Consider the following 18,903-nt stretch of genomic DNA (forward strand, 5'->3'; position numbering starts at 1 on the left):
TATCATTTCATTTGGAAGAGGAAGTGGGATGCACTGGGCTAAAATAACAAAGAGAGAAAGAGAGAGAGAGAGACCTTTCTGTTTTTTTAATATGTATAGTAATTTAGATGAATTCCTCAGATTTGAGATCTTCTTTGGTGTCCTAATGCAGAATGAAACACAATTATTTTCAAATGTACATTTAGCAAGAAATAACTCCAATGAGCACGTTGCTTGTTTATATTTTACAAGAACATAATTTTATATCTCATCCCTTCTCCAAAACCTTCCATGGATAAATGATCATATTATTATTGTACAGTACAATAATAGAAAATTATTAAATACAGCAGATATATTGCAAAATATTCTCACAAAAAATCCAAACCATTATCATAAGTGTTTCCTGAGATTCAAAATAATCTCAGGCAGGAACTTCTTTCTCCAATGTATTTATTAAAAACATAGTCAAGCAAACAGAAAACACATAAGAATCAAGCAAGGATACACAGCCACAAATCCACAAGATGTGGGCCTCTGGCATTGTCTTGATGTTCCTCTGGAGTGCTAACCCAGTTCAACCAAAGATTCACTAATCTTAAAAAGTCACATTGTCCCCTTTGTAAAAAATGTAGAGCAGAAAGTGCAGAACTCCACAAAAATGCACACTACATAGCAGAGTTGCATCAGTTTATATATGTACATAATGTTCCCATCCAGTCAAGAGGAAAACCATTGTAGTAACTGAAAGTGGCTATGTTACTGAAGAGACCAAGAATTGTGGATACTGTGCTGAGGAAAATTCAGAGAAAATTCCTAATATGGAATCACTTCCTTCTCCACAGTCCTTAGCGTAATTATAAAAAAAAAGCAGAAAATGTCTTTACAAACTTTCAATATCACTGTAACCATCCCAGAGAACTGCTGTCTCTTTTTCCTACTTCAGGCACCTTCTTCAATTCTCACTTTTCAACTGGCAATGCTAGCGCTTTACTACAGTCAGTTTCACAAAAAGTTGGTACTAGTAACGTCTACGTAGATTTGTTACATTATGAATTCAGATGTCAAGTTCCAATAGCCAGAAATCAAATACCATAGATTTTTTTTTCTTCTAAATGAAAGATATGATAGAACAGAAATTTTAGGACAATTTTTTTCAAAATTGGTTCACCATGTGTACTCACAAAAACACAAATTTGTATGGCTAATGCAGGAAAATGGAGGGAAAAATATAGTTGACGTGAAATAACCAATTTTCATGTGCTAATTTGGGGAGCATCCTTTTGTACTAACTTTTGAAAGCATGACCCATTGCAGCAGGTCTCAAAATATTTCTAAGGCAATATGGCATTTTAGTTTAAGCAAATTTAAATGTTCAACTTTTATTTAATACGATCTCCTTTTGCTATTATTTGAAGACTGTATTTCATAAAAAGTATTTAACACCTTCAGATGACCTCTAACTAGAAATGCATCATGCCATTCAAATTCTGTCTATCAAGTGCTATAAAAAACAGTAAGCAAACACAAATGCCATTAAATGGAGAAGTTATCTTACTTGAACAAGTTCTAGCATTTTATTTTCTGACAGCTCCCAATTTGGACAGTTTCCAGTGTCAATAAAACTTGTTCAAGCAGAACCTTACCTGGTTTTCACTACATCAAGAGGGTGCATGAGGCAAATTTCTACAAGACCTGTAAGATGATAAAGAAGAGAGGCCTAATCAACATTTGTAAAAACAGCAGTCTTTGTTGTACTGACCCCAATAGTTTTCTAAGTGTGAATGTGAAAATAGAAAGCTGAGTACAATGAAGGAAACGGAGTTAAAAGCCGAGGGCAAAGTACAAAAACATATATTACATAGTAAAGATGCTCTTCTGAAATATATTGTATTTTAAAAAAATATTTATGGAAAAGTAAGCTCTTTCCTCTCAAACAACTAAATAGATTAACTTTCAATGAACACTCAATAACAAGAAGACATAAATAAATATAGGGACTGAGTATTACTATTAGTATTAAAAACTCAGTGTACTGAACCATTATTCCCAAGAACTAAACTTGTTCTATGGTAACAGTTTTGATTATTTTTAAAATGACTGCTCTCAGCTTCATCATTTATAAAAGTGAAAGTTCTTTTTCTGTACCATTTTGGCCAATATAAATGCAACACTGAGATCAGAGGGCAGACCAAAGATGTCGTTAGTAGTCACCGTAGACACATTTTGAGGTAGTAAGTTTTGGTGATGAGCTATTCATGATAACAGTGGGAAAGTGGAGGATCCAAACTGTATGCTCCAGTTTGGATCCCCCACAGGCACATGTAGTCATTCCCAGTGCGGCTGCAATTACTGACTCTTGAAGTAAGAGCACTTCTCTTATCTACAAGTTGTTATACACTCTACTCTTCTAGCACACATCAGAGCTCCTTGACATCTGCTTGCCGTTTTCTACATTCACTGCTCCATGCCCACCCATCCAGACGCCTCCATTCGAAACAACAACATACCAGAAACCACTGTACTGATCGGTCCACAACAAAAGTGCATTGCTAGGATTGTTCTAATGTCTATGAGTGAAAATTTAATTTTTAAGTGTTCACAACTCAAAGTATTAAACCAATTTAATGTAGCATTGGGCCTTGATGGTGCAGCAGATGCAGCATGGCTGGACCTGTCAATGGGGCTCTGTACAGGTGTAGAGGTCTGCTTGCATGAAGTCTATTGTAGAATCGGGGCTGTGAGTTGTTTTTTCCCCAAATATTGTCTATAAACCAAGCTCAGTTCAATGTTTCTAGCTTCAACTACTTCTGAGCTATTAAAATACAAACTTTCAAGTAGAACAAATCAGAAAAGTGTATTTTCTTCACACTTGAGTAAATAAAATTGGATTCAAACTCCAGACATTATTTTCAAACTTCCCATAAAATCTAGGCATAGTAGTTCCTACATACAATATGATATATAACTGAGCAAAACATTTAAACTATTAAACAAATAGCATGGAGGAAATTATTTCCATCTTAATTGTTTTGTCAGCTGCTACACCATGATATCCTAATTTCCTTGTGGTTAATATAGAAGTACGGAGAAAATGCATAGCAGTACAGTATTATGGTATGGTATGATTTGTCCATGAAATTAAGGGACATTTTTAAAACGTGACCTTTTGTTTTCCACCCACCTGACCAACAATTCCTCTCTGTCCATTTCAGCAAAAAAAAAAAAAAATCGTATTTTCTGTTGGTATATGTGCCTCAAAATATCAGAGATTTTCTATTTATATAATAATACAGATAATAATTCAGGCTCCAATCCTGCAAAGACTTAAGTATATACTTAATTATAAGCACATGAGTAGTTCCTTTGTGTCAGTTGCAGGACTGGAGCCATAAATCTGAAGTAAAGAAAGCTAATCACAGACACACCTGTACACCCCCATATGATTAGAACTTCCATCCTCATATTTGTTTCACATTCGAATCCAAAGGCCCCTTCAGGATCAGAGCTCCACTATGCTGGTGCTGTACAAATTAAGAGCTTAATCCTGCCCATATTTTTGCAGGTATTCAAAGTTATTATGAACATAAATGGTTGCAGAATCGGGTTCTAATTAACGAAAAGCTGAGACAACTGGGTGTAATAAAAAACAGAGAAGGCACACAAGAAATTAAGACAAGGGGAAGAGTAATAGGAACACGTGGTTAAAAGACTAATTTAATTACATTGCACTGATTCTAAACTAGATTTTGTGGACTCATTTTATTTACTTTAGATTTCTTTTAAAAAACCTGCACACACTTTATTTTATACTTTTATTTCAAAATAATGATTACTCCGTATTTGGAGATACAAAAGTATTTGGTATATTTCCATGAAATATCATTTGTTCAAAATCTTGGTCAAAGTATTAAGCAAAACATCTCAGAGCAGCTGTTTTACATACTGCTGTTGAGGTATTTAAGTCTGTACACCTACACCAATTTTTGGACATACTGACAAAATAACAAGGTTTCCTCATTTCTCAATTATAGCTGTATGGGAAGTTTATGGAACATACAAAACTTGCTAGATAGCTATTTTTACCTCAGCCATCAATACTATATCTGAATGCCTACATAAATTAATATTTAGTTATTGTTTTTTCATACTTTCTTCTCCCCTCTCCACCCCCACCCCCATATAAAATTTTATTTTTCAAGGCTGGATTAAAGGGAGAAAACACAAGTAGTATATGCCCAGAATATTAATATATACTGGCAGGGACATGCAGTAAAAGTAGCAGCAGTTCAACGTTGTTTTTAATCATATTTTTCTGGAAAGCAAGAATCGCACTGTTATTCCTAAGTCAGCTAGGTTGCTTATTCCCCCTGACTCCCCACTTATTATAATTCTCATTGCTCATGCCTTGCCTGTATTGCACTAAACTAAGAACCAAATTACATGTCTGATGGGGGAACCCAGAACCTAGGTTTTCTGTTCTTATTCTGTCCCACCTCCTGTACAGAAACGGCTCCACAGCTGCCAACAGGTGCTTTACAAGTGGAGCTGCAGAAGAGTGTTTCAGCATTGGTGGGAGGGGTATGGCCTATGACTTTTCTTTCCCTTCCCCAATTTTTGATCTTCCATCTTGCACTGCCAGGAATGATTGGCGGTAGGGGGCCAAGCATTTGTTCACCCTACCCTGTTTTTACACATTAATGTCCATTTTGGGAGAAAACTGTACTGTGCCAGAATTTGGTTCTAGTTTCTTGGTCCTCACAGGACAATTTTTAATTCAGGCATTTTTCCAGTAATTGAATCCCATGAATTCCAAGTTCTTTGGCAAGAAATATGTTTTGATAACTTCAAGATTCTATTAGTTATCTGCGTTTCTCAAAGGATAAAAATCTTTCCTTTGTTCTCATCAATTCATTATGCACAAAGTTTTAAACAGTGCATAGGTAGTTTCACCAGACAGCAGTCTGCAAAATAGCTAAGGATTGTTACATAGTTTTCTAAAAAGCACTAAAAAGAGAGAAAACTGCAAGACTCCAATGGAACAGCTACAAACACAAGCTACATTTTTCCATTTACCATAGTAGTCATGCAAATTATTACAACATCCCACTTGATAGCTTGCCCAGAAATTGTGGTGGCCCTACTAAATTACAAGCAATCTGAGATGTGCACAGAAATAAAATATATTGCACTTTGTCACAAAACTTATGCACATTAGCTGGAGAAAGTCTGTCAGTGCTATGAATAACTAATTCGCTAAATATGCAATCCCACACTGCAACGTAATCTAGCTATTCATACTAGATAGCTGCTGTTTACCAATTCTGATTCTATGATAAGATGGTATTTTAAGACTGCTAGGGACACAGATAGTCCAAAAGCATACTCTGATTGGCCTGTGGGAACAGTTTAGTGATGTCACATGCATCAATTAACAGCGGTGCACAGATGGAATCTCATCAGCAAATAAAGGGGAATCCACACAGGGTGTTAAAAACATCCTACTGATTATTTTAAAGGTTAGACCTGACCCTCTTCAAAAGTTCCTGGTCCGCCTTGGCATCATCCTGAGGAATTGGCCAAGGGAACCCTGTGATAGCCATGTCTGGCAACGATGAGGACGATGATGGTGCCCCGGGAACCTCCACATCCATTGGTGGTCAAGCAGCTTGCTCCCCTGGGTTCTCCTGGATCTGCAGGGTCTTACCCCCTGAAGTCTCCAGCACTGGACGGGGATGGGATACCAAGCCCGCTGGCCTCTCCAAGGCTCCTGACACTGATCGGGAAGCCTGGGAAGACTGGGTGAACCCCAAGGGTTCCACTGGTATCATGGCACTGGCCACTGCGTTTGGGGCCATGGGGCAGGTTTCAGTGCTGATAATATAGTCAGCACCATTGGTACCAGCGGAGTGGTCAGTTCTGGGCGACCAGGATCAGGCTGAGCAGTGGCTCTTGTCCAACCGGTGCCGGTGGCTGCATCCTGACCTGTCCGAGCGAGACTGTGTTGGTCTGGCTCTCAGGGATCGATGGCATTAGGCAGATCTGCATCGGATATTCAGCGATCCACGCCTCACGCTACTCGACCGGTACTGAGACATCGAACGGGACTGGGTGCTATGATGAGCGAGTTGCTGGGAGGATCGTCCTGAGTAGGGAGACCTTCCTTTTGGAGACGGGCGATGACAGCCTGGCAATCGGTGGTCTCTGGTACCCGATGGGTCCCAGGATCGGTCCTGGGCCCTTGAAGATGGTTGGGGCTGGTCCTGGAGTTCTTGCCGGATGGCACATGCCTCAGAGGGTCTGCGCCAATCTACTGGTGAGGTATGCCTCGAGTCCCTCAATCGGTGCCCCCAGTGCAGGGACTGAAGAGGGCGCCACTGAGCCTGTCAGCTGCGAACCAGATGAGCGGCAAACAGCAGAGAGGCTAACAAAGAGGGAGTTTGCCTGGGATCTGTCTGAGAGAAGGTAAGCTAAGGGCTGCATTAGGGAGGCTGTGTTGGTGAGTATCTGTTGTGGAGACAGTTTGACAGTGTGCTTGATTGGTTGTTTGTTTGAAAAGTTTGAATTGGGAGTGCTTTGTTCCAGGTGAGCCTTGAGTGGGCCTAATTGTTATAAAAAGCCAGTCAGCTGCGAACCAGCTGAGCGGCGAACAGCAGAGAGGCTAACAGAGGGAGTTTGCCTGGGGAGAGTCCACTGAGACTTACATCTTGCCGGCTTCTCTGAGTAGTTACTACAACTCCTGAGCAAGCTCGTAGAAGGAAGGTAATATGGATGGGGAGTGTTCAGCTGTTGTGACCTGTACTGGATGTGCCATGTTTGTCTTTCTTCCTCAGGACAGAAGCGACTTTGTCTGTACAAAGTGCAAGCTGGTCTCCATATTGGAAGAGAAGGTTCAAGGTCTGGAGAAACAAGTATCGACCCTGCGTTGCATAAGAGAAACTGAAGATTTCCTGGACAGACGTCAGGATATGCTTCTACAGGCACAATGTTCTGAAGATTCAGAGCAAGCCGCGCAGCAGGGACAGGAGGACGGTGAAGAAATTTGGCAGCACGTGACCTCCAGAAGAAGAAAGGGGAGCGTCCATGTACCAGCAGCGCAGATACAGGTAAGCAACCGTTTTCATGTTCTCTCCACAGGTACTAATGCGGAGAGTGGACTAGATGATACATCTGAGGGAAGGGAACAGAAGGAGACTCCGCCAATTGGAAGGCATGAGCTGCACTGTCCTAGGGATGGGGGTTCCATGACCACCGCTCCCAAGAGAAGGAGGTGAGTGGTGGTGGTCAGGGATTCTCTCCTCAGGGGGACTGAGTCATCTATCTGCCGCCCCGACCGGGAAAACCGAAAAGTCTGCTGCTTGCCAGGAGCTAGGATTCATGATGTGACAGAGAGACTGCCGAGACTCATCAAGCCCTCAGATCGCTACCCCTTCCTGCTTCTCCACGTGGGCACCAATGATACTGCCAAGAATGACCTTGAGCAGATCACTGTGGACTACATGGCTCTGGGAAGAAGGATAAAGGAGTTTGAGGCGTAAGTGGTGTTCTTGTGCATCCTCCCCGTTGAAGGAAAAGGCCTGGGTAGAGATGAATGGCTACGCAGGTGGTGTCGGAGAGAAGGCTTTGGATTCTTTGACCATGGGATGGTGTTCCAAGAAGGAGGAGTGCTAGGCAGAGACGGGCTCCACCTAATGAAGAGAGGGAAGAGCATCTTCAGAAGCAGGCTGGCTAACCTAGTGAGGTGGGCTTTAAACTAGGTTCACCGGGGGAAGGAGACCAAAGCCCTGAGGTAAGTTGGGACATGGGATACTGGGAGGAAGCACAAGCAGGAGAATGCGAAAGGGGAGGGCTCCTGCCTCATACTAAGAAAGCAAGTTATCTCAAGTGCCTATACACAAACACAAGAAGCCTGGGAAACAAGCAGGGAGAACTGGAAGTCCTGGCACAGTCAAGGAATTACGATGTGATTGTAATAACAGAGACTTGGTGGGATAACTCACATGACTGAAGTACTGTCACGGATGGATATAAACTGTTCAGGAAGGACAGGCAGGGAAGAAAAGGTAGGGGAGTTGCATTGTATGTAAGAGAGCAGTATGACTGCTCAGAGCTCCGGTATGAAACTGCAGAAAAACCTGAGAGTCTCTGGCTTAAGTTTAGAAGCGTGAGCAACAAGGGTGATGTCGTGGTGGGAGTCTGCTATAGACCACCGGACCAGGGGGATTAGGTGGATGAGGCTTTCTTCCGGCAACTCGCAGAAGCTACTAGATCGCACACCCTGGTTCTCATGGGAGACTTCAATCACCCTGATATCTGCTGGGAGAGCAACACAGCGGTGCACAGAAAATCCAGGAAGTTTTTGGAAAGTGTAGGGGACAATTTCCTGGTGCAAGTGCTGGAGGAACCAACTAGGGGCAGAGCTCTTCTTGACCTGCTGCTCACAAACCGGGAAGAATTAGCAGGAGAAGCAAAAGTGGATGGGAATCTGGGATGTAGTGACCATGAGATGGTAGAGTTCAGGATCCTGACACAAGGAAGATAGGAGAGCAACAGAATACAGATCCTGGACTTCAGAAAAGCAGACTTTGACAACCTCAGGGAACTGATGGGCAGGATCCCCTGAGAGAATAACATGAGGGGGAAAGGAGTCCAGGAGAGCTGGTTGTATTTTAAAGAATCCTTATTGAGGTTACAGGGACAAACCATCCCAATGTGTAGAAAGAATAGTAAATATGGCAGGCGATCAGGTTGGCTTAACAGTGAAATCCTTGCTGATATTAAACACGAAAAAGAAGCTTACAAGAAGTGGAAGATTGGACAAATGACCAGGGAAGAGTATAAAAATATTGCTTGGGCATGCAGGAGTGAAATCAGGAAGGCCAAATCACACCTGGAGGTGCAGCTAGCAAGAGTTGTTAAGAGTAACAAGAAAGGTTTCTTCAGGTATGTTAGCAACAAGAAGAAAGTCAAGGAAAGTGTGGGCCCCTTACTGAATGAGGGAGGCAACCTAGTGACAGAGGATGTGGAAAAAGCTAATGTACTCAATACTTTTTTTGCCTCTGTCTTCACGAACAAGGTCAGCTCCCAGACTGCTGCACTGGGCAGCACAGCATGGGGAGGAGGTGACCAGCCCTCTGTGAAGAAAGAAGTGGTTCGGGACTATTTAGAAAATCTGGACCAGCGCAGGTCCATGGGGCCGGATGCGCTGCATCCGAGAGTGCTAAAGGAGTTGGCGGATGTGATTGCAGAGCCATTGGCCATTATCTTTGAAAACTCATGGCGATCGGGGGAGGTCCCGAATGACTGGAAAAAGGCTAATGTAGTGCCCATCTTTAAAAAAGGGAAGAAGGAGGATCCTGGGAACTACAGGCCAGTCAGCCTCACCTCAGTCCCTGGAAAAATCATGGAGCAGGTCCTCAAGGAATCAATTCTGAAGCACTTAGAGGAGAGGAAAGTGATCAGGAACAGTCAGCATGGATTCAACAAGGGCAAGTCATGCCTGACTAATCTAATTGCCTTCTATGACGAGATAACTGGCTCTGTGGATGAGGGGAAAGCAGTGGACGTGTTGTTCCTTGACTTTAGCAAAGCTTTTGACACGGTCTCCCACAGTATTCTTGCCAGCAAGTTAAAGAAGTATAGGCTGGATGAATGGACGATAAGGTGGATAGAAAGCTGGCTAGATTGTCGGGCTCAACGGGTAGTGACCAATGGCTCCATGTCTAGTTGGCAGCCGGTATCAAGTGGAGTGTCCCAAGGGTCGGTCCTTGGACCAGTTTTGTTCAATATCTTCATTAATGATCTGGAGGATGGTGTGGATTGCACCCTCAGCAAGTTTGCAGATGACACTAAACTGGGAGGAGAGGTAGATATGCTGGAGGGTAGGGATAGGATACAGAGGGCCCTAGACAAATTAGAGGATTGGGCCAAAAGAAATCTGATGAGGTTCAACAAGGACAAGTGCACAGTCCTGCACTTAGGACGGAAGAATCCCATGCACTGCTATAGACTAGGGACCGAATGGCTCGGCAGCACTTCTGCAGAAAAGGACCTAGGGGTTACAGTGGACGAGAAGCTGGATATGAGTCAGCAGTGTGCCCTTGTTGCCAGGAAGGCCAATGGCATTTTGGGCTGTACAAGTAGGGGCATTGCCAGCAGATCGAGGGACGTGATCGTTCCCCTCTATTCGACAATGGTGAAGCCTCATCTGGAGTACTGTGTCCAGTTTTGGGCCCCACACTACAAGAAGGATGTGGGAAAATTGGAAAACGTCCAGTGGAGGGCAACAAAAATGATTAGGGGATTGGAATACATGACTTATGAGGAGAGGCTGAGGGAACTGGGATTGTTTAGTCTGCGGAAGAGAAGAATGAGGGGGGATTTGATAGCTGCTTTCAACTACCTGAAAGGGGGTTCCAAAGAGGATGGATCTAGACTCTTCTCAGTGGTAGCAGATGATAGAACAAAGAGCAATGGTCTCAAGTTGCAGTGGGGGAGGTTTAGGTTGGATATTAGGAAAAACTTTTTCACTAGGAGGGTGGTGAAACACTGGAATGTGTTACCTAGGGAGGTGGTGGAATCTCCTTCCTTAGAAGTTTTTAAGGTCAGGCTTGACAAAGCCCTGGCTGGGATGATTTAGTTGGGGAATGGTCCTGCTTTGAGCAGGGGGTTGGACTAGATGGCCTCCTGAGGTCCCTCCCAGCCCTGATATTCTATGATTCTATGACAGCTGTGGGCAGGTGAATGCTGGTGGGACATCCCTCTTGATGGGGAATGGTACCGCTGAGGTGGGGACACATGCATAGGTCCCAATGCGGGTTTTTTCCTGAGACCGGGGTACTGCAGGAGCCAGCGAGGGTGGCACTGGAAGTGTCAAGATCTCCTGAGGTGCTTGAAGGGCTTCAGGAGTCGAAAGCACCTGAAGCTGGCTGGGGCCTTCACTGCTCTCTGGAGTTGCAGATAAGGCATGGGATGTTGCCCGACATGGGTCTTGGCTCGCCCCCTGCCCTCTTCTTTCCCTGGTGGGAGGTAGCAGATCTCCCCCTCGCAGTCTTTTTCGGCTTCTTGACTGGAGCTCATGGATGGTGCTGGGGGAGCACTGCGCATGGAGGCCATGGTGCTCGGTGCCAAAGCCATTAGGAGCACTCTTAGATGGATATCGCGCTCCATCTTCGTCCTAGGTTTGAAGGACTTGCAGATACGGCACTTGTCACTTTATGTGCCCTTCGCCTAAGCACCTTAGGCAGCTGGTATGGGGATCTCTGATGGGCATAGGCCGTTTGCTGTGATTGCAGGGCTTAAAGTCTGGGGACCGGGGCATGCCCTGACCCCTGGCTGGGTCCCGTTCAGGACTAACTAAGATTTTGAGAACTACTTCTAAGGGTAACTAAGAAAACTACTATGTATAATTATTTTACAGGATTTCAAAGTTTGCAAGAACAGAGAAGAAATCAATGTTAGCCAAAGAATCAGATGTTCGAGCACCGTCACTGGCGGCAAGAAGGAACTGAGGGTGGGGGAGCCGACGGGCACCACTCCAGAGGGCGCCAGAGCTGGTCCCCTACTGATACCTCTGAGGGAAAAACTTCTGGCACTGGTGCATGTGGCGAGCACACACCCCTAATATGGAATGGACATGAGCAACACATCTTGAAGAAGAGATGTGGTTCCACTCCAGTTGCAACACAGCACATGCCTTTTCCCTACTAAAAACTGTTTTCATTCTGGAAGGATACATACCCTTCCCAAATTGGCTGTTAAGATGTATTGTAATTTATATTTAAAATGAGCAAGCTACAGACTTCAACAGCAATATGTCACTCCATGGTGTGTATTAGTTAGTGATTGGTGTACATCTTGGATGATTGAATTCCCTCGGCTTTTATTCTTCTGCTTTGCAGCACACCTGAAGCTAACACCCATATAATGCACAACCTGGAGTGGTTTATTGCTGTATTAAAGGGGCTGGGAACATTGTGATTATGTGACTGGCTCTCTGAGTCTTTTGGATGATGTCATACTTACGAATGATACCAATTCCCAATACTGCTAAGTTAAGAGCTCATCAGTGTAGAACTATAAGAACAAAATGCTCCTATACACGTTATATTAATTGAGTAGGGAAAAAACAAACAAAGTATAAGTGGGGAATATAGATAACAGAAGTAGGTGGATTATACACATTTCAAAAATGGAATTCTTTATGCTTCTCTTTATTCTTCTCTTGGGACAAACTCTGGCTCTGAACTCTGCATACACTCTAAAAGCTGTGGCCAGGAGGGAAGTGTGGGGTACAATTGATGCACATTAATATTTGCTCCTCAGAAAACTGTACTTGAACCTCCCCAGGCTTTCTGTGCATTGTACTCTGTAAAGGATGCTCTAGTGCAGACCTGAGTGTTCAGGGAGCATCATCCATGTGTTTTAGTGCAGACACCCCATTTAGTGCAGAAGTCATTAGACACCCTCCTCACCGTGTGTTACTCATTTTCCTGGAATAACATAGTCACCAAGGAAACACAACAGAATGGAGATTGCTCATAGAAAATGTGGCAATAAACACGCCAGACACTGTATAGCTGGAACACTACATATTTATCTTGGCCTTCGCAGAGACACAGTTACGATATAAGAAATGATAATAAATATTTTACTGTGTACCTTACATTTCCTTCTAAGAAATATGTCTGACACAAAAATCAATCCATCAAACAATCCTAAGGAAGTGTGAATTATATTGATCTTTCTTTCCTAAAAAAGGAAAACACAAACAAAAACAACTGTTACACATTTCCTTCTTAAAATCAACTTACTTGTTGGCTAATGCTAGTTATCTGACAAGACAAATACTTCCAGCAGCCTCTAATTGACTGTAAAAAACATTGTTTGGAGAATAATCAATGTCTGAAACACAAGGGTCCCAGCAGTCAATCTTCCATTATGAGTTCTATCCAGACTACATTTTTTTCATGGCTGCTGGCCCACGGCATCTGTGCAGACACATAAAGCTTTAACCTGTTCCATCTCAGAAGCAGCCATAAAATGCCATTTTCAGCTTTATAGATATGGCTGTCAAAGCCCACTCCATCCACATATTGTGCCTTTCCCGGATGTAATATGTGTTAATTAGGCTCAAAAGTAAAGTGTACAGGGATGCTCTGAGCATGTTGGAAAAGATTTACATGACATTCACCTTCATTTTAAAAAATGACATTTCCTTTAACTCTTGCCCATTATTCTGGTTAGCGGTGGGGTATGGGATTAGCTAATGGGACCCTGGAGCTTCTGGCAAACATTAATTAATCTTTTAGGTAATAAGCCAAATCAATCCTTTCCTTAGAAAAATGGGTATAAGTGGAAAGTTCTTTTAAAAAATGCTCCGTAATGGCAGTTAGCATTCAAGTAGAATGCGATCCTCAGAGGCCTTGACTACACTGAGATAATGCATCATGGTAGAAAACATGTCAGCTAAGAAGATACTGAACCCAATTTGTCCTTAGCATGGACAAGAATGTGTAAGTCCCAGCAGGTCTAAAATCCCGTCCTAGAGAGCTGCCAGGCAACCAGCATCTCCACGCTGCCATCCAGCAGCAGCTGTAACCAGCTTGTGCTCCACTACGCATGACCCACTGTCGGACACGGCCCATGGGAAGTCCCAGCTCAGGAAGTCTGACAGGGAGCAGCCTCATGGCTCCTGCTCACTGCCTTATATACACCCCAGGGGCCTTCCAGGAAGTATCCAGGTAACTGTGTGGATTTCTTGCTGCCATAACCATTCCTTTTCCTGAACTCCTGGCTTCAACCTCAGTTTGATTTGGACTTTGTCTCCTTACCCAGACCCTGAAACCCGACTCAGACTCTAACTCTTGAAGTCAACCCTGGCCTGGAACCTGCAAACTCCTTCACAGTGTGGACACATATCCGGACACAGTCTTCCTCCCAGAATTTTTTAATGAGGACCACCAAAAATGGAGGGGATTTATAAACCAATGCAGCCTACTGTTTCTACTCCACCTCCAGTCCTACCCCACTCACCAAGCAAAAAGTAGGACTCATTATTAGCCTCCTGGTGGCAGATGCATTGGATTGGGCCTCACTAATAGTCAAATGAGCGAGCTAGATGAAATTCCTCAAGGCATTTTCTGCCATATTTGACTGTATTCGCTCGGCAGAGGCAGCCCTGTGCAAACTCCAGCAGGGGCAAGGATCGGCTTCCTCCCATGCTGCCCACTTTTGGCGACTAGTCTCTGACACCAAGTGGAACAAAGCGGCACAGCTCTACCAGTTCTGTTGTGGACTACACAAGGAGAATAAGGACAAGTTAGCTCATGTGGTGGCCTGATGCCTTCATCAACCTTGTCCTACACATTGTCAATAGGGCTCAGGAAGCAACATGAGGAAAGGAAGCAGTCTGTGTAACTACCTGATCAGTGCCCCTTGGTACCTGTCTCCAAACCAGAACCAAACCATGCATCTGCATAGTGCCAACCACCATGTGACCCCTGAGGAAAAAGAGCACTGTTGCTGCCATGGGCTACGTGTCCACTGGGGAGGATCTGGCCATGGTCTTCCCAACTGCCCGCCCTGAGCTCTAGCAAGACGCACTTCAGGAAATTACCACACCCAGGACTGGTAGAAGGGGTTGGCCAGGATGAGCCCTGAGATAATGACCCCTTACTCTTCACTGAGACATACCCAGTTCACGGTGAGCTATCCCTGCACCTCAAAGTCCAGGTCTGTGTCTGGGTTCCAGGGGAATCTTACCGAATCTCACCAGAGTGGGCACTGGTGCATTCCAGGGCAGTGAACAACTTTATAGATGCTGAAATAGACCATGCCCTGGGTATTCAGGTTCAACCAAACAATCTCCCTGACCTAGTGAAAACTACAGATGGCTCACTCCTGTCATTGGGGCTAGTGACACAGAAGACATGGCAAGGAAAACTACAAGTGGTATACTGACTGCCAGTGCCTAGAAGGCCCAGCATTCACCGTTGAGCAAAAAGTGTGGCTCTCAGCCCAAAACTTCTGCACCAACAAGCTGTGTTGTAAATGGGACTACCATACCATGGGCCATATTCCATCAGCCAGATAATCAACCCGGAGACCATGAAGCTTCTGTTACCCAGCTCCCTCAAAATACACCTAGTGTTTCACACATACTTGCTAAAATCCTCCATTGACAACCCCTTCACTCACCGGGGTCAGCCGCTGCCCCCTCGGGTATGGATCCAAGAACACAATGAGTACAAGGTCCATGGACTCAAAAATCAGACAGCTCCCTCTGGTACCTTATAGGCTGGAAGGGTATGGCCCAGAAGAGTGATCCAGAGAGCCCATCTCCCTAGTCCATGCCCCTGATCTCATGGTAGCCTTCCATGCATCCCATCCAGACAAATCCAGGCTGGTGGGAGGCATCGGTTATGTAAGACCCAGTTGGTCTATGACCTGAGCCTGTTGAGCTGCCAGGCAGCAGACATTTCCATGTTGCTACCCAGTGGCAGCTGTAAGCAGCTTGTGCTCCACCACTTGTGACCAACTGTGGACACAGACCATGGGAAGTCCTGCGTTAGGGGGTTAGACAGACAGCAGCCTCATGGCCCCTGATTGGCTCACCACACTATATAATCCCATTGGGCATTCCAGGAAGCGTCCTGGCTACAGTGCAGATTTCCTGTAGCTGCTACAACCATTCCTGCTCTTGAACTCATGGCTTCAACCTCGGCTTGATTTGGACCTTGCCTCCTGACCCAGACCCTGAAACGAGAGTTGGACTCTAACCCTTGGTATCGACCCTGGCCTAGAATACAAACCCCTTCACTACTCCTAGTCTCAGGTTTGACCCTGCTCTGACCCTTGACTTCCACTGTTCTTGTTAGGATTTTGATAGGATGGTTATGTTTAAAAATATTAGCTGATCACAATTAACACTACAAAGATCATTGGTTAACCACAGCTAGCTAACACAGTGCTAATACCAATATGGTACATTTTACCAGTGTAGACATGACTATAGAAAGTAGGGTAGAGTGAGTAGTTTCTGCATGAAAAGTGATGATGGCCTGGCCTCCTAGCTACACAGAGCCCAAGGATCAGTAGGAAATACTGGCCTCAGACCTTCAGCACCTGGGCCATGTACACTGAGTGCCAGTCCCTTTGCACAATGTACTAGGTCTTCTCACTCCAATGGCAGGACAGCCAACTTTGTGGCTGTGTTGCCATTGCTCGCTGGTTCTTGACTGAACAGTACACTTCCACTTCAGTCCCCCAAAGGGGGGTTAAAACATAGACTGGAAATCAATGATAAGGGGGTCGCAAACTTCTGGGGAATTTTACAGCAGACCTTCCAAATGAGTTGACTCATGGAAACAACTGAAAACCGGAAAAGAGTTTCTCTGGGCAGCATGTCATCTAGTGTGGCTGTTCCTCCATTCTGACATTCCCATAGCATAAGCTGCAAATTGTTCATGCTTAAACTCTATCGTCTGCCTTTGCTGGAAGGACAGGAGACACTGGATGTGGTTTAATGTTAGTCTCTAAGGGGCCACAAGTATGCCTTTTCTTTTTGCGGATACAGACGAACACAGCTGCTACTCTGAAACTTTATTCTTAAATGTCTGGTAGTACCCAGCAGATAAAAGTTTACAGTGCAGATAATTCCATAATCCACTCAATATATACCAGGGGGCTTGCGTCAGCCCTCCCATTTACCCATCCTGTTCCCCAGCCAACCCACTGCTGAGACCTAACCAATCCCCCCTGCTGTACCAGTCATAGGAACCCTGAACGACCCCATTTCTGCTCCTTTAAAGAAAACCTTCTTTAAATCCTTTGCCAATCCATTTTATCAGATCACCAAATCCCTTCTCTAGGGAGGACCTGCAGTGGACATCTGCCACAAGGAGGTGCCAGCAATTAGCTAGGCTGCCTCCCTTCTATAGCTACCTGGGTTCCCAGACATCTCCATTGCAGAGCGATGAGAGAAGTTTTAATGATTTTATGCAATTTCAGGATCTGGAAGGCTTATCACCGATATGGCCCATTACAGAGGAACGTGTGCTGCAGTATGTGGTGTCGTTAGCAAGCTGAGGACTGGGATCCTCAACCATCTCCACTCACCTATCGGCCCTTACGTTTGTCAGCAAGCTGAATGGTTACCCACATCCTTGCAGCAGTTTTGTAGTTCAAAGGTTTCTAGCAGAGTGGTCTCAAAGCACCAGCCCTAGAAAGGATACACGTCCCATCACTGTTAATACACTCAGGGATCTGGTGTCGATCTTGGAACCCATATGTCATTGAGGGCTGAAGGTGGCCTTGTTCAGGGCGACATTTCTGGTACTTTTTTTTGAGCTTTTAGGATTAGTGAGCTAGTGCCTGGGTCCTGTAGGGACCCTTCTGGAAGGCCTTTGGAACTGAGGGACATACAGTGGGAGGGGCGATTATTAACCTTATTAACCTAGAGGAGGTCAAAGATGGCTCAAGGAGGCTAGGATGAATCCATTATTCTGCAGGAGGGTGGTGAGCCCAGGATCTACCTGATACTGTGAGGGCACAGACCTATATAGTCCCCCACCCTCTTCCAGTCACCTCGGGGAGATAGGTCAGCATCTCCTGCTGAGCTGGTCTGCAGCTGCAGCAGAAAGTCACTGCCTGGCTCTCTAGCCCTTAAAGGGACACACACTTTTTCGTGCAAGCAAAGCAGAGGGAACCATAAGATCCACTATTATTAACCACTAGTAAATTGGTCAGTTATGTTGCAAATAAAGCATGAGTAAAAATTCCTGTTCCGTGTTTGACAGTTGGGAGTATTGCAGCAAAATGCAGAAATATAGAACACAACCTGGATCTTCCAAAACACCTAAGGTATGATTACAAGGCACCATACACTAAGCTGGCATTGCACCTTGCACATGTCCGTGGAAATCTCACACTTACAAGTGGATCTTCAGAAAGGGAGAATTTGGCTTGTGATACATATAAAATTAGCTAAATGGTGTTATAGGAGTAACCCAGCATTTATACTGCTATGTTTGAGTTATTAAAAATATGACTAAGGTCTTTACCATGCATCTTTACTTAAATGTACATCAGACTTGGTTTGAAAGCAATAGGAAAATAAATAAAAGAATCTCTTAAATGACGTAAGCTTAGTGCTGCATTTTACCCTGGAATTCTGTATCGTATTATATTTCATCATCTTAATTCCCTTGTTGCCCATCTGCCAGATTTGGTTTATTTTTGTTGAGACTGCTTAAAAACTGAGGGGAATGTTCCTATTGGACTACTCTGACGTCCTCCTAAACTAGATCTACTGTAGGTAATTTGCATTATTTTAGCTATTTCACAGTAAAGGTAATATATGTAGATTTAATGCACCTGTGACAGGTGCAACCATGCTATCCATTATCTTTTGGCAGTGATCCAACAATATATTGCTATCACCTATCTGTGTGGCTCCCAGAAGCAGCGGTATGTCCCCCCCTCCGCCTCCTACATGTAGGGGCAGCCAGGGGGCTCTGCACACTGCCGCCGCCCCACGCGCTGCCGCATAGCTCCCATTGGCCGGGAACCGCGGCCAATGGGAGCTGCAGGGGCTGTGCCTGCAGACACGGCAGCACGAAGAGCTGGAGGAGGGACATGCCACTGCTTCTGGGAACTGCTTGAGGTAAGCGCTGCCTGGAGCCTGGACTCCTGGCCCCCTCCCGTGCCCCAACCCCCCTACCCCAGCCCTCATACCCCTCCCACCCTCTGAACCCTTCCGTCCCAGCCTGGAGCAACCTCCTGCACCCCCAACCCCTCATCTCCAGCCCCACCCCAGAGCCTGCACCCTCCCTCCCCCACCCCAACCCCCTGCCACAGCCTGGAGCCCTCTCCTGCACCCCGAACTCCTCATTTCTGGCCCCACCCCATAGCCCACACCCCAAC

The 18,903-nt window shown here is 44.8% G+C and overlaps 1 protein-coding gene across 9 annotated transcripts in view; it reads right to left on the minus strand.

Moving 5' to 3' along the window:
• SLC25A21 (solute carrier family 25 member 21) overlaps window positions 1-18,903 on the minus strand; it is a 397,333-nt gene that overhangs the window by 139,682 nt on the left and 238,748 nt on the right. For 8 of the 9 annotated variants that reach the window (XR_007357307.2, XM_048855143.2, XM_048855142.2 and 5 more), the window contains one exon: window positions 1,626-1,674. Coding sequence is in view for 8 of the 9 variants with exons in the window: in XM_048855143.2 (XP_048711100.1) it covers window positions 1,626-1,674 (49 nt within the window). In the remaining variant the exon portion in view is untranslated. Of the gene's footprint in view, window positions 1-1,625; window positions 1,675-17,097; window positions 17,201-18,903 lie in introns of all 9 variants that reach the window. The other variant, XM_048855144.2, reaches the window with a different exon arrangement.

This window comes from Caretta caretta, chromosome 6, assembly GCF_965140235.1.
Source record: "Caretta caretta isolate rCarCar2 chromosome 6, rCarCar1.hap1, whole genome shotgun sequence".
Classification (NCBI taxonomy): Eukaryota; Metazoa; Chordata; order Testudines; family Cheloniidae; genus Caretta; species Caretta caretta.